Source organism: Ammospiza caudacuta, chromosome 13, assembly GCF_027887145.1.
Source record: "Ammospiza caudacuta isolate bAmmCau1 chromosome 13, bAmmCau1.pri, whole genome shotgun sequence".
Lineage (NCBI taxonomy): Eukaryota > Metazoa > Chordata > Aves > Passeriformes > Passerellidae > Ammospiza > Ammospiza caudacuta.
In genome coordinates, this window is record NC_080605.1 from 3,504,929 (window position 1) to 3,531,959 (window position 27,031).

The 27,031-nt window shown below is 47.5% G+C and overlaps 2 protein-coding genes across 2 annotated transcripts in view; one reads left to right on the forward strand and one right to left on the reverse strand.

The window, feature by feature from the left end:
- Positions 1-2,648, forward strand: part of LOC131563330 (transcription initiation factor TFIID subunit 4-like) — a 155,923-nt gene extending 153,275 nt beyond the window's left edge. Inside the window, exon 15 of the mRNA XM_058813325.1 lies at positions 972-2,648. Coding sequence (XP_058669308.1) covers positions 972-1,139 — 168 coding nt within the window. The 3' untranslated portion in view covers positions 1,140-2,648. The remainder of the gene's footprint in view (positions 1-971) is intronic.
- The window catches only part of KCTD15 (potassium channel tetramerization domain containing 15), a 48,959-nt gene continuing 24,235 nt past the window's right edge, over positions 2,308-27,031 (reverse strand). Inside the window, exons 3-5 of the mRNA XM_058813332.1 lie at positions 21,188-21,332; positions 11,866-12,171; positions 2,308-6,088 (exon numbers count right to left, since the gene is read on the reverse strand). Coding sequence (XP_058669315.1) covers positions 5,933-6,088; positions 11,866-12,171; positions 21,188-21,332 — 607 coding nt within the window. The 3' untranslated portion in view covers positions 2,308-5,932. The remainder of the gene's footprint in view (positions 6,089-11,865; positions 12,172-21,187; positions 21,333-27,031) is intronic.

The window sequence follows — 27,031 nt, forward strand, 5'->3', positions numbered from 1 at the left end:
TCCTTGGATGGGCAGCAGCATCCTGCACACATTTGATGCATTAATGGCCTTATCTGCTGAAAATAATTTTGTTCTTAAAAGTTTGTCTAAGTCTTTGTGATTTTTCCATTTATTTTTTTTATTGTTTGCTGAGTATCTTCCCCACACTGAGCCCTTCTCTTTAGTGGACCCAGAAGAGAGAATTGAGATCCCTGTGGGGTCTCCCAATATTCCACTCAGTCCTTGGATGAGCAGCAGGACCCTGCACACATTTGGTGTATTAATGGCCTTATCTGCTGACAATAATTTTGTTCTTAAAAGTTTATCTAAGTCTTTGTGATTTTTCCATCTAATTATTTGATTGTTTGCTGAGTATCTCCTCACAATATCTTTGTGATTTTTCCATCTACTTTTTTGATTGTTCACTGAGTATTTCCTCACAATGTCTTTGTGATTTTTCCACTTAATTTTTAAATTGTTTGCTGAGTATCTCCCACAATGTCTTTGTGATGTTTCCATTTAATTTTTTAATTGTTTCCTATCTCCCCACACTGAGCCCCTCTCTTTAGCAGACCCAGAGCAGAGAATTGAGTCTCTGTGGGGAGTCCCAATATTCCACTCACCTGTTCCCATCCTTGGATGAGCAGCAGGATCCTGCACACATTTGGTGTATTAATGGCCTTATCTGCTGAAAATCGTTTGGTTCCTGAATTTAAACTGCTCAAATACATCCTCAGTGGACATGCCTGTAGCAGGAGGGATTTGCCCTCAGTTGGAAGTGAACAAGGTTTAGCCCCATGTGTTTGCACTTGAGGCCTTTACCAGGTTAACTCGCTGAGACTCAGAAGAGCTGAAAAGACAATAATGTGTAAAACCCCTGATGTAATGTCAGAAGGAGGCTGGTAATGATCCATCGCAGCTGTTTGAGGGGTCCTGCAGCCCGGAGGAGGCAGGCTGGCCTGCAGGGCTCACTGTGCTGTGTTCTCTTGCAGGGCGTGGGGCTGTGCGGGGGCAGCCCGGCGGGGCTGGGCACGGGCTCCCCCCGGCAGTACCCCCGGCAGAAAATCACTCGAGTCAACCTCAGGGACTTCATCTTCTACATGGAGCAGGAGCGGGAAATGAGCCATTCGCTCCTGCTCTACCGAGCTCTGCTGAAATAAAGCCAACAGTCCTACTGAGTGCTCCACAGAAGCTCAACTTGCTTTGAAAGCTGTCATTTTAATGTGCCTTCTATTTTTTTCAGAAGTCAATGTTCCGGTAATTTTGTTTTGTAAAATTGTCAGACACATGCAATAAATTCCCTTTATGTAAAAATATATATATATATATATTAAAAAAAAAAACACAGAAAATGTGCAAAAGGTTTTAAAATGTTAACTCCACAAAAAAAACAACATCAAAATCTTGCTCCATCTGGCCATTTTAGGTAAGGCTAAAGTAGCTGGTGTTGAAGTTACACAAATGCAATGGCTCACCCAAACCATCTCCTGGCCAGGCCTGGGACAGGTTCACAGGAGTGGTCCCAGCCTTGTGTTCACCTGAGTGTTCACTCCTGGTGCTGGGTTTATTTTCAGTTTACTAGCACTGTCTCACTAACCATGGTGATATCTGTTGCTATTTAACTTAGTTGTAATGGCAATTTTTTGCACAGCCAAGAGACGCCACTGCACACTCCCACAAATTTTATATATTTAGGATTTTTGCTTTTACTGCACAGCTCATTTCCTGAGCCATTTGCTGAACCAAATCTTAAGTGTATGAAATGTGTGTGCAGGCTCTCAGCTGAGTTACCTTGACTTGCTTCCAGTTGTTTTCTCAATCTCATCAACCTTTTGCGCATTTGTAGCAGCTGGTTAGTGACGAGATTCAAAGTTGGGTTTTATTTTCTAAAAAATGTTAATTTATTTATTGCAAATAGTATGGTTTAATGGTGGTTTTAAAAGAGAATATTGTTGGGTAAAGATTTTAGAGTATTCTATATGATTTTTAAAGTCGCTGTAAAGGTTTTTGGGGCCGCTGCTGGCATGGGGAGCGCGGTGGCACCTGGAGTGGGGACACCTCTGCCCTGGACACTGCACCAGGCTCCAGCCAGAGAGGCTCCTGAGCAGGCACGTGGCTTTGAGCATGAGGAGCAGCTGTAAGTACCTAAAGGTGGGGTGAATGCCTTGGAAATGCTTTGCTGAAGCAGAATTTGGGCCCACAGGGAAGTGGTTGGTGTGGGTCTGAGCAATGGGGATCAGTGGGACAGAACAGCAGGGGCACGGGCTGTGCTGCAGAGTTCATTAACAGTGTTACAGTACCACGGAAGGGAGACATTTGCTTATTTATCTTCTCTGTTTTTACTATGTTATGCTTGCCACTTTTTTGAGGCAATATTTTTTTTGATGGGAAACCATAGCGAAAGCACAAATAGAACTATTTGTCCAATAGTTTTAAAAACAAAGGTTTTAATTATTTTTTAAGGTTTATGAAAAGCAGAAGAAAATTTATACTGCTGCTATTTAGCCAAAAGATTATTCATAAGGTATTTAAGGCCAGGAAGTGTAAAGTTATGTTTTAAATGTATTGATAATTTGTACATATTGTTTATAAAGGCCTTGTGTTTATTAGAGTTACGTTATTTTGATGATTTCTGTACATACTGGTAAATACCCCCAATTTGTGTGAAAACATACTCCCTTATTTGTACTTATTTTGTAAAGAAATAAAACAATTTACTAAAGTAACACATCGAGTGACATACAGTATTAATTTATCAAACATGAATTTCACATTGTCTTGTAGTTCTTAAGCACTGGTCAGAAACATTTTGCGTTAAAATATTAACAGAATACCCACAAACAAATATTAAAACCAAATACTTCAATGTTTTGTTGTGCTGATTCTTATCCTTTGTGAAACATCTAATAAAGTTGTCAGCAAACCTCGGTGCCATCAGTGCAGAGAATGGATGCTCTCAGCAGTGGCTGTCTGGAGCGAGGAGCCCAAAAGCACAACAGAACATTCTCTCTCCCTTTCTGTCTGCACGGGGGCTGGGACAGCCTGGACACAAAGTGCTCAAAGCCTCGTGCCTGACACGGGGCCAGTGCTCAGCAACAGAGAATCAGAACAGTTTTGCTCCATGGGATCAGGTGAAGAACCAGGCTGTGCTTTGTGCTTTGCTTCTTGGCCTTTGCACACCACAGCTTCACCAGCGTTCTGTGGTGCTTTAAAACATCCTAGTGATGCTGAGCAATGTTCTTCATTAAGTTATGTTGCTGTGGTTTAAGGCCAGAAGTAGATATTCAAATCAGTTTTTTGCTGATATTGATGCCTAAAAATATAGGGAAATAAGTAAAAAATATATAAACGAAACTGTAATAATCTTTAAATAAGTGACCTGAAGTTACTAACTAAAAGAACATGTCCTAGCTTAACTTTTTTTTTTTTAAAGGCATTTTTTTTCTAAGAAAGTGATTGTTTCCACGTCTTCCTAGCCTTTGTGCTGTTTTGCAGTCAATGCTGTGATGTCATGGTTTAAACTTTCCATCTCAAGTTCACATTTAACTCGGCTGGTGCAGCCTGGAACCCTTTCCAATGCCACCTCAGCAAAGCTGCCCCAACTATGGGAGCTGCTTTATTGAGCCATAAAAAAATACAGTAAACACCAAACTGAGGAGAAACCAACCAACCAAGCACCCAACCAAGCAACCACAAACAGTTCCAACGTTCCACAGATGTGTGAAAGCACCATCCCAGTCTGCACTCCCAGAGCTGCCTGGGGAGAGCACCAGGGGCAGGGTTCCCCTGGGATGGAAATCACCTTTATTCCCTGGCTGAGAGGTAAGAGCTGGACAGGGTGTGCTGCCAGGAGCGCTCAGCTCACCCCGTGCCAGAGGGCAGGACAGGAGTGGATACAGGATAAAAACAAGAACCTGAATGGGCTATTGAGGGAAACTTTGGACTTAAAGGTATGAAAGTAATAAATAAAACACTTCTATCTTTTTGTAAGACATGGCTACATCAAGCTGAATGGAGCAAAGGGCTGGAGAAGACGCAATCAAAAATTCTCACCTCTTTCAAACAACATGGGAGATACAGTGAGTGTTCCACCCTACGTGCTTGTTTTTGTTCATTTACTTTACAGAAATGTTTATGGCATGAAGTACTGTATAAGAAATGTGCATACACAAATACATGACAATTATACGTTAAGTTCTTTACAATATTAAATGTATAATATACAATTCTACAGATATCTTACATACAAAGGTGAATGTTGTGCCATATATTCAAATATGGCAATGCCTAGCAACTTTAGAATGTCGTACAAGTATAAAACCACAAAATAAAATAACTTTACAACTCTTAAAGCAGACAGATTTGCTCAACTGTTCTGCTAAGGTAGCAGGCCAACCGGCCAGGATTGCCATTAGAGATTTCTGGGTTGGGTGACCAAGGTGAGAAAACCTGCAGAGGTCTGATTTTCCATGGACAGGTATCCAGCCCTTTTCCAAAAATTAGACCCCTGCCTAGATTTTACCTTGGATAGTCAGTACAGCTCATTGCTTTTGAAAATACTAGTCTTAAACTTGACTTTTAAATTTTGCCTGATTGCAATCAATTTGCATTAAGAACTGTTGACCACTTAATACTCTGTCCCTTGTTCCATATGGCCATATTTATGCATCTAAAAAGACTTTAATTAAAATTCATCATCTACAACAGTATTCTATAAATTATTGTGGGAGAAACTAAATTGTGATTAACACATGAATTAGTGATTGAGGACCCAATCATGCTAAAGAGCAATAAACAGGATTTAGCAGAATGCTATTTATAGCCTTGCACCTGCAAACACGGTGCTGTCTCCTGAGTTAGAAAGCCCTGTGAGTCAGTGCCAAGTCCTGGTAGAAGCAGGACCCTCCTGCAGACAGACCCCTGACTTTGTGACAGAGAAAGCTACACAGATAGAGGGCAGCTACAGAATTCAAATTTTAATAATAATTTAAAATAATAAAACAATTTAACCCGACGGTGTCCTGCTTTCATCTGGCAATGGCAATACAGGGTTTTAACAACTCTTTGCAAGAATTCCAGACCCATAAAGAGTGGGCTTGTCCAAAATTCTTAAACTTTCCTGCTAAATGTGGGCTTCTAACACGGTCAGTAAATGATTAACAAGGGGTGGCTTGTTTGGTAGAACCACACTTCTTTGATGATGCGAAACTTAACAGTTGCTGTGTCAAAACAAGATTGGCTTTAAAAGAGCTACAGCTCCTTGTGGGGTATGTGACCCTCGTGTGATGGTGGATGGCATTTTATTTTGTGCTTCCAGATCCCTACTGTTGCAAATATTGCCATAAGTGGGCCTGTCTAATTTCTTGTCACTTGTTTTGTTTGGTTTGTGGGGGGTTAAGTACTGAGCACCAGTGACTATGGATCAGTCCTTTTCTGGTTCTGGATCCTGTTCACAGAGAGAGACCTCAGCTGGAAATGTAGTATAAAAATAAGCCATTTGCTCGTGTGGGTGAGTACAATCACCAGGGGACTGATATGGAGGAGGGGCACGGTCAGGGAAGGTTCTCAGTGCAGTTTTTGGGGTTCTTCCTCCCGCAGACGCCCCCGTCCCCGCAGCTCCGGCTGTCCCCGGGCTCCTGCTGGTCCCTTCCACTGCTTCCATGGCTCTTGCTGCAGAAGTCCAGGCCAGGGCCAGGGTTTCCAAAGCTTTGCCTGTTCCACAGCACTGCTGGTCAGCCCCAAGTCCGTGTGCTCAGGAGCTCCACCGTGAGCGACAGGCAGTGGATTTCCAGACGCATTCCGTGGCTGGCTGTGTGACAGGTAGTTTCAGAGTACCACTGATGGGCAACAGAAAGTCCAAATCTGTTTGCTAATACTGTTTTGCAAATCCTTAGTGTTTCACATAAGGGACTATTGAACACTTCTACGGTTACAAAGGGGCACGGGGAGGGTTCTAGTCCAGGGGCTCCTGTTTTATTCTGATCGTTGGGGTGGGCTGTGGTCGTCTGTCTTCGCGGCACAGCACATACTCGCTGAACTGGGAGGAATCCACCCCACCGCCACAGGAAGCTGCCACGTTAAATCCCTTCTGAAATAACCTTTCAAGCACCTGCAATGTGGAGGGAAAACAATCAGATTAATATTTAGGAAATTTTAGTGATAAAAGCATCTGGAAGCACCAGATCTAAATGGTGGATTTAGTCTTTTGAGGCCTCCTTGAATGAATATTATTCAGCTATAATTCTATAACTTATTGTTAAATGACTGTACTGTGATTAAAGTCTTGCTCTCAGCAAACCTCTGTAGAAAACAAAAATTAATCAAAGAAATAAGCACTCTGCAGCAGCTTAGTACATTATATAGTAAAATACTGGACTGTGGTGATATTGATGCTCTCGCTCCTTATATAAAGCAACATCAGCTTTAAGTTCTAATAAAAAGTGCCAATTAATCATTGGCATAGTAATATGAACAGCCTGAGAGAGAGGGGGGCTGAGAAGCTCTTCCTTGGCAGATGAAAATGTATTAGGAGTTCAAATGACAGATCCACCAGCTCTCTGTGGCAATCACAGCTGTTTGCCCTCGCTGGAAGGGAGCAAAGCATGGCAGGGACAGGATGTGGGCAACAGGGAAATGTTCTGGCCCAAGAAAGAGGTTAATCTGTACTGCCCAAATATGTATTTTCTCCTTCTCCTGAAGAAAAGTTGGTGCAATTTAGATGCACGAATTTAAGGAACCCAGAGGCAACTTTAATTTCTGTGACTGTCACACAGCACATTTCCCCCAGGATATGCTGATGCTGCCTCTGGGAACGGGGCTGCGGTGTTGATATTCAGCTTCCCAGCAGAGCAAGGTGAGGGCAGATGCCAGACCCACCTTGGGCAGGTCACAATGCAGGACCCACTCAGGCTCCCCTGAGTCCTGGGCAGCACCTGGAAAAATGGCTGCTGTGTTTTTCTCCACTGATAAATGCCACCAAGGAGCAGCCTGTGCTGGTTTCCAAGAGCCTCACCCCAAGTGTGGCTCCCACTGAGGAACAGGGAGGTGACCCCATGGTTTATTAAAGCCAGGATCCTGCTCACAGCAGCACCAGCCCCGTGTGACACCTCTGCACCCACAGCCACCTGGACCAAGCCCTTTACAAACTTCTACATCCTAGGGAAGTGTCTGAGCAACACATCCACCTGCAGGCAGTCAGCTCATCTCAGGGTCTTTTGGTGCTCGCTGTGACCCCGAGAAGAGTTTCAAAGTCTCTTTTCCCAGCCCAGCACTTGAAGAAGCAGTCAGGGCTCTTCATTTCTCAGTCTCAAAGTTGTTCATTGTTCCTTATCTATAAAATTCTTTCTCCTGCCCTGTCCAGGTCCATCCAGCAGGACAGTTCCAGGCACTCTGCCTGCCCCCAGGGCACTGTTATGGCTTTATACTAAAAACTACGTGTGCAATGGTTACAATTACTTTCCAATCCCTATCACCTGTGTTAGACAGTGAGCTTCTACTCTAAACCAATCTGTGAGTGCCACCATCACAGCAGGAGATGGAGGCCAAGAAGAAGAAGGAGAAAGGCTGGACACATCCAGATCCCTCCATCTTGCCTCCTGAACCCCCATTCTAAAAAACCCCAAAATCGACTTTTCCACCCCGTGATAACTGCACTATTGTTCTACCTAAACTGTTGTGGCTTGCTGATCTTCATGTAAGGTTGGTAATTTGCTCCACAGGTCACAATCCAACCCACAGGTGTTCTGGGCTCTGTGCCAGGGTCTCTGAGCCCCCTGGCAGGGTCCTGGTTGTGCTGGACAGACGGATGCTCTGGGTTCCCACAAGCTCATTCCTCCTTGAGCTCAGGTTCCTGAAGGGGTCTGGTTCGTGTTCTGTTCACTGTGAGCAGGTCAGAGCTCCCAGCAGAGCCCTGCCCTCACACAGACCCCTCTGCATTGCCCAGGGCACCATTTCCTTTGCCTCAGTGTTGGTTTTGCCTTTCCCAGGAAGGTGATTTTGAGGGCCAGCTGTGTCCAAGGTGCTGTCCTGGTGCAGTGCAAACCATGGCAGCAGCATTTGCTGCCTTTAATCCCTTCCATCCCTCCTTGGGGCTGCCTGTGTCATCCATCTGAATTTAATCCAGGCTTTGGCTTTCAGGGCTGACTAAAACCTTTCACTCTCTCTGCCCTGGCTCCAAGGATGGGCAAAGGAAGAGGCTGCTGCAGCAGAGTTTGCCTAAGTCCTGCCCAGTGTGCTGAAAATCAGCTTGCCTGAGGAGCTCTGCCTGGCCCTGGGACACAGGGACTTAGCATCCTCAGAAAGTCACATCTGCCAAATCTCCCTGACTTCTGCCCTGATTTTCACATACTCTACACTGCAAGAAAGTGAAAAATCAAAAAAGCACACCAGAGTATGGAATAAAAATGAAGTGGGAGAGAAGAAAAGAAGAGGCAGGAGAGCAGGTTAATAAAATACATATAAGACAGAGAAAGAAAACTTTCATCCCTCTCATTCCCCTGGGCTGTATGGGGCCTCTAGGACAGACATGGGTGCAGACACCAGCACTGTCCTGCTCAGAGGGGAAGGCAGGAGGAGTCTGGACAGAAGGAGGAATAGGACAGCAGCAGGCTCTGTGTCACAGGCTGGGATTTGTTCTGTGCTGGGATCACTGCTCCAGCCCTGACAGGGTGAAGATGAGACACAATCCAGCCATGGGAAAGGAGGCTTCTCCCACTGAACTGCACAGTGGAACAGAGGATTGGCAGGTGAGATTTCTGAGAGAGAAGGGACTTCAAAATCCTTGCTAAAAAGTTTTTAAAATGAATTTGCTTGTAAGACAAAACAAGCAGGGGGTGCCCCTGGCTTGCCTCACACCAAAGCTGTGGAAAGCTGGATTTAACACAGATTCCTTTCCATGGAGCCTCTCTGTGCAAGAGCCAGCCCAGGCAGACACTGCACCTCAGAGCAGCACAGCCAACAAAGCAATTCCTCCTTGCCCAGAACATGCTGAAGGACCAGACTGCAGCTGCAATCTGGAGTTAGAAACCCTGGGATCATCAATTTTCTCAGGCCAAATGCTGTAAACAATGCTGAGGATGTTTAAACACAGCAGTTTTGGGTGTCACTGGGATGGAGCTGAGCTCAGGTCTGGGGAAAGGCTCCTTTCAGTGCTCCCATGAGACTGAGCAGCATTTGAACAGGTTTAAATCCCATTCAGAGAATTTCATTCTATACATTGTATTTCTTCTGAAGACAGATATGGACAGGGGGAAAGCAGTGACCATCTCTGCTGCTCTGCTGAAAATCCCCAAAGAGAATTTGCCAAAAACTCAGATCAGCTGTGCCTCTCCCATGCACAGGGACACATGCACATTATTAAACAGGGGATTTGTGCTCAGATTTAATACATGCTGCCTTCCAATATTCCAAGCACATCTGACTTTGTTGGGAGGTTTACCAAATGGAAACCTGATCCTTTCCTTTAAATTGTGCAGAATATTAACAAATACATTCTTAATTATGAAGACTTAATGTTCAACATTCCTGAGCATCACAGAATTTTCTCTAAGGCAGGTTGGTGACTCCCACCAGAACCTATTGCCAGGAGTTGAAAAAACCTGTACCTATATATAATTACAAATGGGTGTAAAATTAAGAGTTACTGTATTATTTTTTTTTGCCTATTAGGTGTTGATGTTCTTTGTTTTATATGCACAACTCTTGATATAAAGCATGTAATGAAAATATTTATCAAATATAGAAAAAAAATTATAAATATTGCAACTGTGCTACCAAATACATTGAGCAGAACACCGGGAGGCAGAAGTATCACCTGAGCAAAGAGCAGACAGGCTTCCTGTGTTGCTCTGTGGGACTCTCTGCAAGCAATTCTGCTCTTCCAATCACTCCCCATCTCTCCTAAGTCTGTGCATTTGCCTCACTGTGGAGGTTTTCTCACTTTGGAGATTTTCACTGCACTTCCAGCTTTTGATTTAATATTGTTTTGCCAAAAAAATCCTTGGAGGGGGAAGAGCAGTGCCTGAGTGCTGACCAGAGTTAATCAGAGCCAATGCTAATTAGCTGCTGATTTCATTGGTCTTTGGTCTCAGAAATGCATCATTTTCCAGAAAGTGTTTGAAAACACTTTCTATTAATTACATAGTAAAATGATGTAATTTAGTAAAATGATGTAATTTGACAGGATTACTTATACTGCAGACTCTTCGACAGAAAGTTTTTTCCACAACATGAACTTGCAAAGAGACCCTTTGATTCTGTCTGAATTTTGACCAAATTCAAAACACATTCAAATAATGACAGCAATTAGTGTTCAGCTTTTACTACACATGTATCCCATGGAGTCACAGCACTGCATAAAAGAGCTGAGTGCTCAACCAGGTGGGCACACAGAGCTCTGCCAGGCAGGGCTGAGCTGCTCTCTGGGACCCTGCATGGTTTCTGCTCCTCTCATTGCTGGTGGGATCTAAAGGCTCCTATGAACAGCATGGCTGGGACAGAAATCATCTCCAGCCACTCTGTCCCATGGCAGGGACACAAATGCTCCTCTGCAGCCACTGTGTGCCACGGCAGGGACACAAATCATCTTCTCCAGCTGAGCTGAGCTGCTGCCTCTCCTCCCAGCACAGCAATGGGGACACCTCCCTGTCCCACTGCCAAAACCAGAGCTGCCTCTGAGCACCCCCAGCCCAAACCCTGCCCAGCGTGACACTGCTCAGGACTGTGCAGAACTGACCCCAGCCTGGTGAAGTTCACCCAAATGCACCCCTGGGGAACCTGGACCCAAAGCCCCCCGAGCCCTGGGCTGGTTTCACAGGGGGCACAGGGGATGCTGCCCATGCAGGGGGGCACTCCTGGCACCTTCACACGTGCAGGGGACCCTGCTGAAGGTGTCCCTTGGCAGCCTGGCAGACACAGGAGCCTGAGCCTGACGTGCAGCACCCACAGCTCCAGGCTCGTGTCCCCCCTTGCTGCTGCCCCTGCCCCAGAGCAGCTCCTCCCTGGGGTTGTGCCCACAGAGGAGCTTCCCAAGGCTCCCACAGCCACAGCCCAGCTGCACAGGATGGGAATTTGGGAAATGCTCCCCTCCTGGTTGGTTTCCCTGCCCACATCACGACCCTTTGCTGTTTGGGTATTCCAAAGGAGCACACAGGGAAAGCAGGAGCTCTGTCTTGCCCGAGTTAAGGGCAGCTGGTTCCTGCCCAGAGCTGTGGCTCAGCCCTGCTGGTCCCTGAGAAATGGCCCTGCCTGCCCACAGGCTGCTGCCTCAACACACAGCACCTATTTATTCCTGCTGCCATCCACCTATCTGTCCAGTTATCTTCTTTTGTTTCATATGTTTAATGTTAAACCTAATGTCAAAACTCTGGGTATAAAATGAAATACATTTTTGTTGAAAATACTGTGGGCAATTTTTATAGAACATCCTTTTGAAAAAAAAAAAAAAGTGCAGAGATCAATTTTTTTAAGTCCATCCCGCAGGCACCATCATTTAATTATGAGTGAGACATAAATTATGCATTTACACATTGTTGCATTTTCTATAAAATGGTGTGGAGATTTTTTTGTAGTTTTTGGAACTCTCTCTTTCTTCCTAGAGGCACTTTGGAGGAAAAAAAAAACTGCCAAAGGCTATACATTGATGAAAAAAATTAGCATTTATCAGTATAACACCATTATGAGGCCAGCATGGCACTAACATACACAAAATCTAAATGTATTTTTCTGCTTAGACTTAGGAAAACCTGAAAGACTGTGATCTCACCAGGCAGAAAAATATTTCCTCACAGTCTAAGCACCGAAAGTAATTGGGCAGAAGCAAATAATGTGCACATAATTGCAGAAGGCAGAGTGCAGAGGCAGCCCGGGCGGGGGGAGCTCGCTCGTTACCTGCACGGAGTTGAGCCGGCAGTATCCGTTCAAGGGAAACCTGATAACGTGGGTGGGGTCCTGGTTCCAGCCCGCGTTCACCGAGTTGCACATGACATCCCCCGTCTCCGGGAAGATCTCCTCTATCAAAGCCTTCTCCCCACTCAGTGCAATCCTCTCCCCCAGATCCGGAGTCACTCTCACAACCAAGCAGTCACAAGGCTGGAAGTGTTTCCTTTGTTCTTTCTCTTGTTTCCACCGCTCAAGTTCCTTAATCATTGGCTGCAGCTGGTAATACTTTGCTTCTTCATATAAAAGATTAAAGTCCTGGGAAAAAAAAAAAAAAAAAAAAAAAAAAAGAGAGGGAGAGAGAGAAACTAGAAATGCTTATAGTTCTCTTTTAAAAATGAGTATTGTTCCTGTTTGACCTACTTAGGCTTCTGTATTGTCAGCAGGAGAGCAAAGGCAACAGGTCCCACGCACTCACACCTCCACAGAAACCTCACCGTGCTGGTGTTCCATCCTTTGGGCTGGCTGAGGGGTTCCCCCGGCACTGAATTATCCTTTCATTCATTATCCCACAAGCCCAATGCCAGAAGGCTCCACTCCTGGGTTAAGAAATCAAAATAGCTGCTTGCAATAAACAAAGCTCCCTGGTGCAAGGGAAGATGTTCCAAGCCCTGCTCCTCACCCACAGCTCGGACACTCCTGATCCCACAGCTGTGCTGGAGATGGAGATGTCAGTTCAGCTTCACTTCTCACCTGCCTTGCTGAGGCTGGAATTCAGCTCCAGCAGCTGAGCAGCTGCCTGCCATTGATGACTATTCATGTATTTCAGTGCACTTTGGAGCCTGGTAAATCCCAGGGAGGAGCTGACCATGGCTGGGAGCTCAGCCGTGTGCTCCAAGGGCTGAACAGAAGCAGCTCTTCCCTGCCATTTGTCCATCACTTCACTTGGGCTCTGGGCAATTCCAATTCCCAATCTGATCCAATTCTCAGTTCAGTGATTGTTTCATCAGATTCTGACGGATTTTCCCACCTCAGCTGAAATGCGGAGCCAAAGGGAGCGAGCCCCCAGCCCAGCCAGCCCAGGAGGAGAGGGACAGGCCCTGGGGACACTTTGTTCCCCCAGCCTTCTCCAGCCTCCCAGGGCAAGAGGAGCAGCTCAGCTCCTCCCTGCAGGGACCTGGCTGTGCTCTCCCTGCTCTGCACCCCTCGACACCCTCAAATGCTGCCCCACAGCTGCCCCTGTGGGCTGTGCTGGAGCCAACACCTGGACAAAGGCCAGCTCCACACCAGTGACATGAAAAGTAAAATGAAAGGAAAAATCAAGACTGAAATGGCTGAGATCATTTGGACTGGAGGGAATGATATGACAAGAAGCAGCCAGGAAATGGGCACCAAAAGCACATGAGAGGTAACGGGTGTGCTGTGCCCCAGGACTGGGGAGGAGGGGAATCAAAGGCCAATGGAGATGCAGCACAAAAAGGTGCAACTCCACACACTGGTTTGGAATTAACCTGTAAAATCTCCTGCTGCAGGGTATGACTGAACCAAAGCAGTTATCTCTGCTCAAATTTGGCACCACAGACCCACCGGTAGTGGAGGTGCTGCTTCACCCCAGGGCTGCTGCAGCCCGGGGACACATGAATATTCACAGTGACAGGGCAAGGTGATCACTCACAAAAGGGACATCCAATCCTTTCCACCGCTTTGATGTCTGCTGAGGTGGGGACAATGTGCACACAGCCAAGGCAGAAAAAAGGACTGCAGGATGAGAGGAGCAGGGAGGGAGAGGCATAAGAGGGAGTGGGAAGAAATGAGGGCAACAAACACTCTCATGGGACAGCTTGAAGATGGAAAACACAGAAGATTAAAGAAGAAATCATGCGGAGAGCATGCTGCAAACAACCCAGAGCCAGGGCTGGGAGCAGGCCAGGCAAGGAGCTGTGGAGGCTGCCTGGGCTCAGGTAACACAGCACAGCCCCACAGCCCTGTGCTCACATTCTCACCCTGCCCAGACCCAGCTCTCTCTGCTGGACATCACTGCTTTTCTCTGCCCACCAGTGATGCTCCCTCAGTGCTGAGCGGGGATCAGTTCAAACCTACAGGGATTAGTGGCCTAAATATAAAAAAAAAAAAATTGAAACCTCTGTGCAGGACACTGAATCAGCACAGTTTTACACCAAACTGTGCAGTACAGAGGTGTGGGCACTGGCTGCCAAATTCTCCCTTGGCATCTGTTGGTGCCATGGATTGCTTTTCCAAGCAAGGAAACATGCAATGCTAAGGGAAAATGGAATGGTGTAGAGTGAACAGGAGCACCCAGCACTTTCTAAGGCAATGGAAAGTCATCTGCTGCTTTCAGCAGGTCCTGAAAAACCAGTTTCAGAGTGTCTGGGTTCATGGACACTGTAAAATAAGGTATTATTTATAGAATCAATCAAGTGAATATGTGCTAAGAAAACTCATCAGTAAAACCTGGAGGAGATGTACAGTGACAGAAAGAACAGCCCCTCATTGCTGAGAGCAGAGAGTGGCACAGGGCTCCTGAGGTGGATGCAAAGCCCATCCCATTACAGAGGCTCTGGCTGCCTCCCCTGGCCTGGCAGGGTCCTGAATCAAGGACTTCCATGGTCCTGCAGCCCCAGGCCAGAGCAGCAATGCCACAAACCAGCAAAACCCACATCACAGCAGCCCAGCTCCCTCACAGCCAGCTCAGCCCACCCACCCCATCACTGCAGCTCTGCAGGGACCCTTGCTGGCTGGCATCTGCCCTAAAATGAATAGCATGAACTGCACATCCTGGTACCATTTTGTGAGAAGGAAACCTGCTTTCAGATGGAACAGCTCTTCCACTGCTGCCCCCAGAATGAGAGAGCCACACTTCAGGGGCTGTGTGGGAACCAGGGCAGGGCTGAGCATCATGTGCTGAGTTTGGGTTCATCTCTAAAGTCAGGCTCTCCTGCCTGTGCCTGCTCCACACTGGGGTTCAGACAGATCTGGGAAGGGCTGAGAACCTGCAGAAGGGCCCTGCACCAGCCCCTGGGACTGAGGGGTGCTGCTGCCAGGAGCTGCTGCCAGGGAATGGGCACCACTGCCAGGCAGGGCCAGAAAGGGGAATTGGTTGTGCTTGGCACAGTAACAAGGGGAGGGGATAAAAAAGTGTCTTCTGCAGCAAGAGAAATCCAGTGACAGTGCTGGGAAGGGACACCAGGGACACCTTGTGTGACCCCCCTGCACTGCTGCCCACTGCCCTTGCTCCTCTGATGGGACATTGGCCTTCCTGCAAAGGGAGGGACTGGGGCATCCTGGAGCAATCTGACAGTGTGTTTAGGCAGGGAGGAGGGTCTCACAGAGCCAGGAATACACAGTGAGTGGCTCACAGCATGGGGGTCAGGTTCTCTGCATCCTGTGCCTGGACAGGGTCATGGGCTCTGCACACCAAGCCCAGAATCTTTTCCCTCAGGTTTGACACCTTGTTCAGAATTGTGTCTGTGACCAGCCTGGCAGAGCCCAGCTCTGGAGTGTCTGCACAGGTAAAACTGGCACAGGTACTGCCACCCTTGCACTGCAGACATCAAACCCCACCCTGAAGATTTACTTGAGTTTAATATGAAATGTGAATGAAAGAATGAAACCCACAAGAGCCCTCAGCAGGGAGGTGTCACAGAACTGCAGGAGAACATTTCCATGCTGTTGGTTTCAGTAGTCACCAAAGGCAGATGCAGACATGGCCCCATCCAGGGGAGGCAGGGAGCAGCCAAGGGCACAGGGGGACACTGAACCCAGCCCAGGGCACAGCTCTGTGCCACAGCAGCACAGGGACACCTCAGCCTCTCCAGGGCAGTGCTGCTGAGAGCAGCCAGCACTCACAGCAGATTCTGTACAGTACCAGGATTCCTTGTCCTGCAGGACCAAAGCATCTCCCATTCCCTACAGGCATTGATTCCCTGTGTTCCAGCTCCCCAACAGCAGCACCAGAGCCCAGCACTGCGACACACAGTGCAGCTGCTTCTGTTTAGGAATACATTTTCCTCTGGAGGAGATTCCCACACCAGTGCAGTCACAAGTAGGGTGCTCTCTGACAGACTGAAAGGGGAGATAAAGAGTTCAGCCTTTAATTTTCTCTGTAAAGTGCCACAAAAGCCTTTACAGCCCCCATGAACCCCTGTGGCTGCTGCAGGAGCTGGTGGGAAGTTCTACCAGGCCACAGGAGGAAGGGAGCAGACAGGCAGGGATGCACAGAGCCCTTCCCCAGCCACAGCTCCTGGCCTGCATGCAGATCCCATGGGAAACACTGACAGACCTCTCAAAGATGCAAAAAACCTCTTGCCTTTCACAAAACAATGTTCTGATTTTTGTTCAGTAGAAAAGCTTTTTCTGTGGTGGATTTCAAGTGGGATGGATTCTGGCAGTCACCTGGGACAGGGGTGACATCTTCACATCTGGCTGTGACTCCAGGCCAGCAGTGCTGGTGCTCCATGCTCCAGATGTGCCCCCAGCACAGCCTGAGCCCTTGTGTCCCACAGAGCTGCTGCTGCTCCCTCAGTGCCAAACACACCCTCTGTTTTTGTACCTAATGCTGACTCCTGAGCAGGCTGAAATGGCCCTTCCTGTCCATTTTTCACTTGTTATTCTTTATTACATGAAACAACAAACTGTCATCCTAACTCAATGTTTCTCCTGTATTTTTGGTGCTGTGAAGATCTGACTGCTGGCTATGAAAGAAAGTTGCTCACTTCTACACTGACAACTATTTCCTGAGGTCAGTTTGGGAGACTTCAGATGCAAGCACACAAATTGGTAACTGTATTAATAAACTGGAGTGGTGGCCCTGTCATTCTGGGGCTACAGGTGATTTCTGTAATCCACACAGAACTCAGCTGTCCTGTGCCTTTGTGCTCCTCCCTCTCTGAGAGGAGTTACAATATTCACATTGCCTGTTGTCTGTGTGTTACAATATTCACATTACCTGTGTATGTTACAATATTCACACTGTCTGTTTCAGTGTGTTACAATATTCACACTGCCTGTGTGTTACAAAATTCACATTGCAGTGTCTGTTACAATATTCACATTGCCTGTTGTCTGTGTTACAATATTCACATTACCTGTGTATGTTACAATATTCACACTGTCTGTGTCAGTGTGTTACAATATTCACATTGCCTGTGTCTGTGTGTTACAATATTCACATTGCCTGTGTGTTACAATATTCACATTGTCTGTGCCTGTTACAATATTCACATTGTCTGGGTGTTACAATACTCACACTACCTGTGTCTGTGTTACAATATTCACATTGTCTGTGTGTTACAATACTCACACTGCCTGTGTCTGTGTGTTACAATATTCACATTGCAGTGTCTGTTACAATATTCACATTGCCTGTGTGTTACAATATTCACATTGTCTGTGTGTTACAATACTCACACTGCCTGTGTCTGTGTGTTACAATATTCACATTGCAGTGTCTGTTACAATATTCACATTGCCTGTGTGTTACAATATTCACATTGTCTGTGTGTTACAATACTCACACTGCCTGTGTCTGTGTGTTACAATATTCACATTGCAGTGTCTGTTACAATATTCACATTGCCTGTGTCTGTGTGTTACAATATTCACATTGCCTGTGTGTGTTACAATACTAACATTGCCTGTGTGCGTCTGTGTTACAATATTCACATTGTCTGTGTGTTACAATACTCACATTGCCTGTGCCTGTGTGTTACAATATCCACATTGCCTGTTGTCTGTGTGTTACAATATTCACATTGCCTGTGTCTGTGTGTTACAATATTCACACTGTCTGTGTCTGTGTGTTACAATATTCACATTGCCTGTGTCTGTGTGTTACAATATTCACACTGTTTGTGTCTGTGTGTTACAATATTCACACTGTTTGTGTCTGTGTGTTACAATATTCACACTGTCTGTGTGTTACAATATTCACATTGCCTGTGTCTGTGTGTTACAATATTCACATTGCCTGTGTGTTACAATATTCACATTGTCTGTGTGTTACAATACTCACACTACCTGTGTCTGTGTTACAATATTCACACTGTCTGTGTCTGTGTGTTACAATACTCACATTTTCTGTGTCTGTGTGTGTCTGATGCTCTCTGAGCAGGAGTGAGACTCAAACAAGGCTCACAGCAGCTCCTGGCTCTGGGTGCCCTTGGGCATGGGCAGTGAAGGGGACAGTCCTGGGGAGCCCCTGTGATGCCAGGGGGGCTCAGGGAGGGCAGATTGGGAAAATCACAGCAACCATAGCAGTGCTACCTTCAGCAGCAAGGTCTGGGAGACACTTTCAAGCTCTGTCTTAGTAGTAGTTGCAAGTGTAATTAATATTCACTGTAAACACACCATCAGACTTGATAATAAAGAATCACTAGCCTTGGAACACACACCCCACTTTCTCTGCATTTCAGTGTTAACTTCGTCTGAAAACAACACTGAAATAGCAAACACAATAATGCTGGTGTGGTACTAACATTCCAAACTTTCCAAAATAACCATCTGAGCAGCGATTCAAGTTGAAAAGCAACTTAGCTAAACCTTGAGGCTAATAAACTGCTTGATTAAATTAAGGGGTAAAAACTAATAAATATTCAAAACACTTGATAGTGCTTTGTTTGACATAAAGAACATTTAATGCAAGTCTCACTGGAAAAGCTGTCAGGTTTTATACCTTAAATAGAGTTTTGCATTTAGAAACACCAAGTGATTCCATTTGCTGCCTTTGATTATTGTCTTCTGTCACTTTAATCATGCTGGCAAAATGACACGATTTCTGTGAAGTTAAATCCGTTTACAGTGCAGTTTTAATACAGCTTTACAGAGCATTCATTCTTCTATGCATTTTGATTTAGTTACTCCCCACCTAGCAAGGCTTTGCTTTGTTCCTGAGCCCTCATTAGCCTGGATTTGCTCTGAGCTCTCCCAGGGAGGAGCTGAGGTGCAGGGGATGGGGAGCAGGGGCTGAGCAGGCACAGCCCCCCAGCCCTGCCAGGCTCCTGCACACACAAACCTGGGCACCCTCTGCCCTCCAGGCTCCAGCCAAAGCTGCTGCTTCTGGGACTGAGCCCCTCTGGAATCTGGGTGCTGGTGGAGGCCATGATCAGCTCAAAACACCTCTCTCTTCTCTCTTCACAGAATTCACAAAAATCACTGGGTTGGAAGAGACCTTCAAGGTCATGGAGTCCAGCCCAGCCCCTACAGCTCAACCCTGGCACCCAGTGCCACATCCAGGCTTTGTTAAACACACCCAGGGATGGTGACTCCACCACCTCCTGGACAGCCATTCCAGAACTTTATCACTCTTCCCATGAAAAACTTTTTCCTGCCTGTATTTCCCTTGGCACAGCTTGAGGCTGTGTGCTCTGGTTGTGTCAGTGCTGCTGGAGAAAGAGCCCAGCCCCAGCTGAGCACAGGCACCTTTCAGGAGTGGCAGAGAATGATGAGGGCACCCCTGAGTCTCCTTTTCTGCAGGCTGAGCACCCCCAGCTCCCTCAGGGGTTCCTCACAGGGTTTGTGTTCCCAGCCCCTCTCCATCCTCGTTGCCTCCTCTGGATGTGCTCAAACATCTCAAAGTCCTTCCCAGACTGAGGGGACAGACTGGACACAGCACTCGAGGTGTGGCCTCTTCTCACACTGGACTGTCCAAACCACAGCTGCTCTCCTGTGCCTCTCCCATCTCTCCATCCACCCTTCCCTTCATCCATCCTACAGCCCCAGCACTGCTCTGCTCTTTAGCTCCACCACCACACACAGGTTTGAGGTTTTCCCTCATTTCTCTGCAATTTTCTCCCCCCAGCCCATGCAGGAACACCCAGTGCTCAGGGCAGCCCCTCTGGGCTGGGGCTCCAACCAGGGCTGCCAGAACCTGTCCTGCAGGTTGTGATGTGCTGCAGAAGTGACTGCAGACCCTCCCACGGGGTCAGACAGGATTGTCCTCCTGCCTCAGGTGAGGATGGCTGAGCTGGCAGCACCAGGAGCAGCTCTGCTCCAAAGCAGGAGCCAGCACCAGCACTTTGCACTCAGTCACAGCTGACCAAGGGATCCTGTGCCCAGCCAGTACAGCAAAGTGAAATGGCACTTCAGAGAAAGCAGGAGTTTTCCTTCCCAGCAATGCTCTGCATCCTCTAACCAAGCAGATCCCCACCTGCCATCCCAATTTATTCATCATTGCACCCTGGAATAAGTGGTTTTGTTGAATCTTGTCACCTGCAGTTTGGACACTTTTGTCTTCTAATTTTCCTACATCAGGGTGGCAATGCTGGAAGTTTTTAAAGTGCAATGTGCTGGTGTTCACAAGGGTCTGAGGATGAGGGAAGAGATGAGGATTTGACTCCATGTTTCAGATGGCTGATTTATTATTTTATGATGTATATTACATTAAAACTATACTAAAAGAATATAAGAAATTATTTCATCAGAAGGCTGGCTAAGAATAGAATAGGACAGAATGATCACAAAGACTCTGTCCTGGACTCTCTGTCTGAGCCAGCTGACTGTGATTGGCCATTAATTAGAAACAACCACATGAGACCAATCACAGATGCACCTGTTGCATTCCACAGCAGCAGATAACCATTGTTTGCATTTTGTTCCTGAGGCCTCCCAGCTTCTCAGGAGGAAAAATCCTAAGGAAAGGCTTTTTCTTAAAGGATGTCTATGACAGGGCAAAGCCACACAAACCAGGCCAAAAGGAGAGCATTTAAACAATCAGGGCTGCAGAGAAACAACCAGCACCATGGCTTCACACAAAGCATGTCCTGCTCCTTAAAAAGCCCTCAGTCAATTCCAGCTCCCAAGAATATTTTGACATTAACTGTGAGCTGATTACTTCCTGAAATCAAACCATCTGCAGTGGTTATGTCTAACACAAATCCTCATGGGCTTGTTTAAGGGTTTCATTTTTATACCAACAAGAAAAAGATTTACACAGTTCAAGTCCTCTGCATATCAAATATGAAACATTTCTTTCAGATCCTGAGCATTAAACCCTGCTAAGTGCAAGTTGCTGATGCTGCTTCTTAATTGTTGTTATACCCTGATAAATAAGCTAAAAATGTGAGAAAATACAATTAGTTCAGAAAAACTGATTTAGCTATAAGCTTCATCGTTTAACTTTTCTCTGTATCCATGACAACCACCGGTCCATTTATTAAATAATAACATCCCGGGTGTAATACACAAGTACTAAAAATCCTAACAAATAAACAGCAGCATTTAGTTAAGTGTGTTTAGGTCAAGCATACAAACCAACCTGCCCCAAAACAAATGACAGAACGGGTGGAAAAAACAGATTGCAGACTCTAGCTTTCCTTACCTTAAAGTCATCTGGGAGCAGTAGCTTAGATGTCCTTAGGAAGCTTAATATATATCTGAAAATCTCCCCATCTCGATCAATGAAATAATGCTGCTTTAAACTGTCCAGGACAATGGGCTCTGTGCCATTAAACAGACGACTTATTCTGGAAAAAAAGAGAAGAGAAAAAGAAATGGGCAAAAGAGACAAAATCTCATCACACCCTCGGGGCCTGAGAACAACCAATTTAGGTGCATCAATTCAAGGTGCATAAGGTAATGCAGGGTGTTAATGTGGGGACAAACATGTGCAGGAGGGCAGGAGCCCTGGACACACCTGGAAAACACCTGGAATGTTCACCCCAGAGGGAACCTGGGGAGAATCACCCACACCTGGAATGGTCACCCCAGAGATGCTGGGGAGGATCACACCTCAGCTGGAATGCTCACCCCACAGCTGGAATGTTCACCCCACAGCTGGAATGTTCACCCCACAGCTGGAATGCTCACCCCACAGCTGGAATGTTCACCCCACAGCTGGAATGCTCGCCCCACAGCTGGAATGCTCGCCCCACATCTGGAATGCTCACCCCACAGCTGGAATGCTCACCCCACATCTGGAATGCTCGCCCCACATCTGGAATGCTCACCCCAGGGCCCCAGGGGAGAACACGAGTCCCTGGCTGTGACACATCCCTGCCCTCCACGTCCTGCTCCAAGTGGCTGCTCCAGGGATGGGTTCCTGGCCATGAGCCGGCCTCCAGCCTGGCTGGCATTTGATCAAACACCCTCCAAGCCTTTCTGTGCTGGAGGAGAGGCTGCCCAGGCACTGGGATGGGCTGGATGGAGCTGTCAGTGTCCATCCAATGCACAAAACCAGACACCAGTGGCCCATGCAGCCCCACAGTGTCACCATCAGCAGTGCTGGGGATGAGACTGGCAGGGGGAGAGCACCATGGAAAATCTTTTGTGAGGGAAAAAAACAGGAGCAAGACCTGTGAGACCAGGAGATCAGCTGATTATGGGACCAAAGGACACATCAGCCAGAGCACTCCAGGTTTTTCCAGAGCCTGCTCCATGGAGAGCAAACCAGCATCTGCCTGGCTGCTGCTCCTCCAGGCTCTCCCCTCCTCTCACAAGGCTTTGTCTTCCCATGAGAAATAACCCAGCTGAATGTATGTTCTTGAAAGGGAAAACGCAGGGGACAGACAGCAACGACCTATTAAGTAATTGAGTCCATCTCTCTGACAGGGCAGCATTGTTCCCCACTGCACAGTGGCTCATCTTTCAAAGTCCAGCCTTAAATAATCCTGCCATGAGGACTCCATTTCCCAGAGAGGCCATCCCACAGCTGGCTGCATTTCACTATCAGCCAGCCCTTCCAAACACCCAGGGGAGCTGGGACCAGGGCAGGGCTCCCCCCTTCCCTGCAAAACAAGCTATCAAACCCTGCTGTAGGCCATGCCCAGCGCTGCTGCAGCCCAGCCTGGCTGCCCCCCTGCTCCCAGCCCCAGCCCAAGCTCTCAGGAGTGACCCCAGTGCCCACCCAGGGTCAGGTTTGCAGGTTTGCTGCCCCACTGCTGTTCCTGCTGCGCCCTGGGCCCTGACCCACAGCTGCACCTTGCTCTGATATAACTTGCTAATATGGCTGTAAATTTATTAATGTGCCATCTGTATCTAAATAAAATGTGGAAATAATAACTAAAGCTAAATTTTGCTAAAAAGCCTTTCTGCCCTCTTAATTAAGGAAGTTGCAGGTTTTGCTGCCTGCTCTCATGCCAGCATCCAGCTAGTCTGGGTTACTTGTGAGAATAACCAAGTGCTCTCCCAAACCCCAATTATAACATTTACTGTTTTCCCCAACCTCCAGCGTTCCTACAGTATCGGGGAATGCCATCCAGTTCACCTGGCAACATTTCATTCATATAATCCCAAGGTTCAGTAAGCCTCCTGTAATTCACTGTGCTCTTTCTTGTTGTTATTTTAGGGCCATTTCCCCAAGACAGTTGAACACACTGCTCTGTACAGCCTCACACTTCACTCCAGGACCCAGACAGTTAATTTATTTCCTTTGGCACTGTGCTGTGCTGGGATACACTGAAAGCAGAGGAAGCACTGATAGCTGAAGGTTCAGTACATACATTTACTGAGTCAATTTGCATGGCTATTGGAAGTTTTGAGATCTTGCATGTGAACAAGCTGAGCTGTGGCTGCAGCCTCCTCCCCTGTGCTGCCCTTTCTCTGGAGGCTGCAGAGGCAAAGCTGTTCTTCACAGGCACAGGGGAAGGCTTGCCAACAACTACAGGGTGCACAGAAGACAGGGTACAACATTTTAATGGGCCACTCTTTAATGCAGTAAAGCATTTTTTTGGTAATGAAAACAAAACATGGATTTTGAGGCTCCACTTTGTGGAGTGCCCTGAGCTGTATTTCTTCACCAGCAAAATTACTGCTGGGGAAAGAAACTCACAGAGTGTTGAAAGACTTAACTGCCACCCCAAAAACAGAGTGATGAATAGTTTAAGGATTTATTTGACATTTTAGGGGGATGCTACGTTCCAAGAACCAACTTCAGTGCAGCGTGTTGTAATGCTGCATGTGGAAAGAGCTCCCTCTCCTCCCACCTCACAGCTCAAACCACACCTGGGAAAGTCCAATGCACCTGGGAAAGTGCAATGCTGGGAGAGCACAAATGGACTCAAATGGACAGTTCCTGACAGGATTCCTGTCCATGTGCGAGGCTGTGGGAAGGAGCACAGTGACAGGAGCAGCTCCATGCTCTGCACAGGGACACAGAGCTCTCCATGGATGGGTCTGTGGTGCCAGAACAAAATGAGGAGCAAAATACACTCAGGCTGTCAGGTGAGCAAGAGCAGGGGGACAGGAAGGGTTTGCCCTGTCCAGATGTGCTGATGATCACTCAGAAACAAGGCACAGCCTGGCTGGCAGCCTCAGGGAGCTGCTCCCTCCAGGGACCCACCCTGTGCTGTGAGGTTAAACCCATGGGGAGCTGCTGCAGCTCAGAGTGGGCACCCATCACCCTGAAAATGTTGTTTTTATGGGTGGTCATGGCAACCAGCACTGTACTGGTGGATAAATTAGCACTTTGAGGAGGCCCCTGCCTATGGCACACAGGAATGTACTGACAGTGCTGCCTGTGAGGAGGCACAGGGAGGGGAGACAAGGCAAAGGAGCTGCACTGGGATCTGCAGCAAGGGCGAGTCTGAACAATGAACATCCTTCAGCACCCCCACCTTCTGCAAGAGATGCTTCACTTTCTCATTTAGAAACACTTGTATCATCTGTGTCCAACACGGAATTTCCACACAGGGAGCAGACTGAGGCAGGACCAGCTCCAGCAGCTGCCAGCCCAAGGATGCCAAGTGTGTCCTTCCATGGCCTCCATCACCCTGGCCAGAGCTCAGATCCTCCCAGTCCCCTCTTTTCCCTCCTGGCTTGCTCCTGCCCTCCCAGCAAGGTGTTTTTCCCAGCTCCTGCTCTGCAGTGCTGCCCACCCAGCCCTCCAGGGCACGGTGCCCAATGCTGCCACAGAGCCACCACAGGGCTGCTGCCCAGCCTGGCACCTCCAGCCCTGGCTGGATGCACTGCTCTGCCTCTCCCAAGAGCCAGCACAGAACCTGTTGATCCCATCCCTGCTGTTTCTTTGTGCTTTTGTTGTTTCTGCTGAAGGCTTTCACATTTTCAATCATGTTTCGCCAAAACGCCGGGGGGTGAGTTTCCAGCTTTGCACCAATTTTACCATGATATTAAGATCTTCTTTTATTAGATTAAAAACAAACAACAAAGACAGCCAACCCACAAGGACAAGAGTGCCAGTAAATTCTTTTCTTTAGTTTCTTGGGCAAGGAAAGAAGCCCTGTGCTGCCTGCAAGTATCTACAGAGGGCTGCTGCCCCCCTGAATTCTGGGGACCAATTTTCCATCCTGTGCAGGCAGAAGCACACAGGGGCTGCAGGGCAGGGAGTGCAGCCCCAGAGCAGAGCTCAGGACACACCACATCCTTCAGCAACTCCCCCTGCTCCATTTCAGAGGCAGACAGGTCTTTTGGCACCCCAGGTCCCTCCAGAGCACCTCTGGTCATCCCAAAGAGCATCACAGAGCACACCTGTGGCATCACAGAGCACACCTGTGGCATCACAGAGCACACCTGTGGCATCACAGAGCACACCTGTGGCTCTGCACATCACACACAGCTGTTGGGGAGTTTAGGGCACTTTGGGACAGTAAAGTTTCTTGGGTGGGGCAGTTTGCTCTCTGCCTTGGGCCAGTTCAGCTGTTTTCTTGACAGCTTTATTTTGAACAGAAAATACAAGTTCTTTCCCAATAAATCTGGTTCCAGAGGTCTTAAGAAGAGCACCCACTATTGTGGGACCTGTGACACAATCAGCAAGTGGGGCTGTGGCACATAAGGCCCCAAAGCCCCCAGGTCCCTCTGCTGTGGTCCCTGTCACTGCTCTGGCCAGCACAGTGACACTGCCTAAGCAGAACTCTCTACCACACTATTGCACTAAAAGTATTAATTTAAGTAATTACATGATTAATATTTAACTGCTCAGTGATATTCTTGTCATTCATAATTAAGTTGTTTACATTTATTAAAAATTGATTTTGTAGACACTTTTTCTGCCCAATGTCAAATCAGCAGGGAACGCACATTTGAGCAAACTGTCATTAAAATGTGTCTCTTTCTTCATTCCGTGGGAGGGCAGGGGGAGAAGAGAGAAATGCCTCTCTGTGGGTCCTGCAAACGTGGTGGGGCTGTCCTGCAGCCCCTGGTGTCCTCCCTGCTGGACCTGCCCTGTGTGTGCCCTCAGTGCAAACACGGAGTGAGCTCTGCAGAGCTCCCTGGGCTTTATGGGGGCTCTCAGCTCTGCTTGGCTGTGGGAAATGCCACAGAGAGGGAGAACAGGGCTGGTTAGAGGTGGGACACTGAGCCTGACCCGAGCCTGCCCTGCAGGACACAGCAGCAAAGCATCCCTGGTGCTGAGCAGAGTCCAGTCCTCGCTGCTGAGCACAAACAGTGCTGCTTATCTCTCAAATATTTGCTCAAAGTGGGTAGGATAGATAATGTTATCTGCTTGGAAGAGAAAAAATGCCATGAATGGGAGCAGAGGTGCTTGACAGGCCTCACTGTGTGTCTGGCACTGCTGCTCACAGAGCTGTGTCTGTCAGAGCCTGCTCCCTGTCCTGTCACAGGGCACACACTGCTGGGACAGTGTCAGGGCCCAGAGCATCCCTCTGGCTGTCCTGAGCAGCCCAGACCCTGCCAGGGGGCTCAGAGACCCTGGCACAGAGCCCAAGATGCCCCTGTGGGTTGGATTATGACCCACTGAGCAAGTTACCAACCTTGGATGAAGATCTGTAAGCCATGACAAATTAAGTAGAATGATAGTGAAGTTATCGTGGGGTGAAAAGTTGATTTTGGGGTTTTTAGAATGGAGATTCAGTGGGGCCAGATGGAGGGATCTGGGCATGTCCAGCCTTTCTCCTTCTTCTTCTTGGCCTCCATCTCCTGCTGTGATGGTGGCACTCACAGATTGGTTTAGAGTAGAAGCTCACTGTCTAACACAGGTGATGGGTATTGGGAAGTAATTGTAACCATTGCACACGTAGTTTTTAGTATAAAGCCATAACACTGCCCTGGGGGCAGGCAGAGTGCCTGGAACTGTCCTGCTGGATGGACCTGGGCAGGGCAGGAGAAAGAATTTTATAGATAAGGAACAATAAACAACCTTGAGAGCGAGAAATGAAGAGCCCTGACTGCTTCTTCAAGCGCTGGGCTGGGAAAAGAGACTTTGAACATTTCTCAGGGTCACTGACAAGTTAGAGGCCTGACAGGAAAGCCT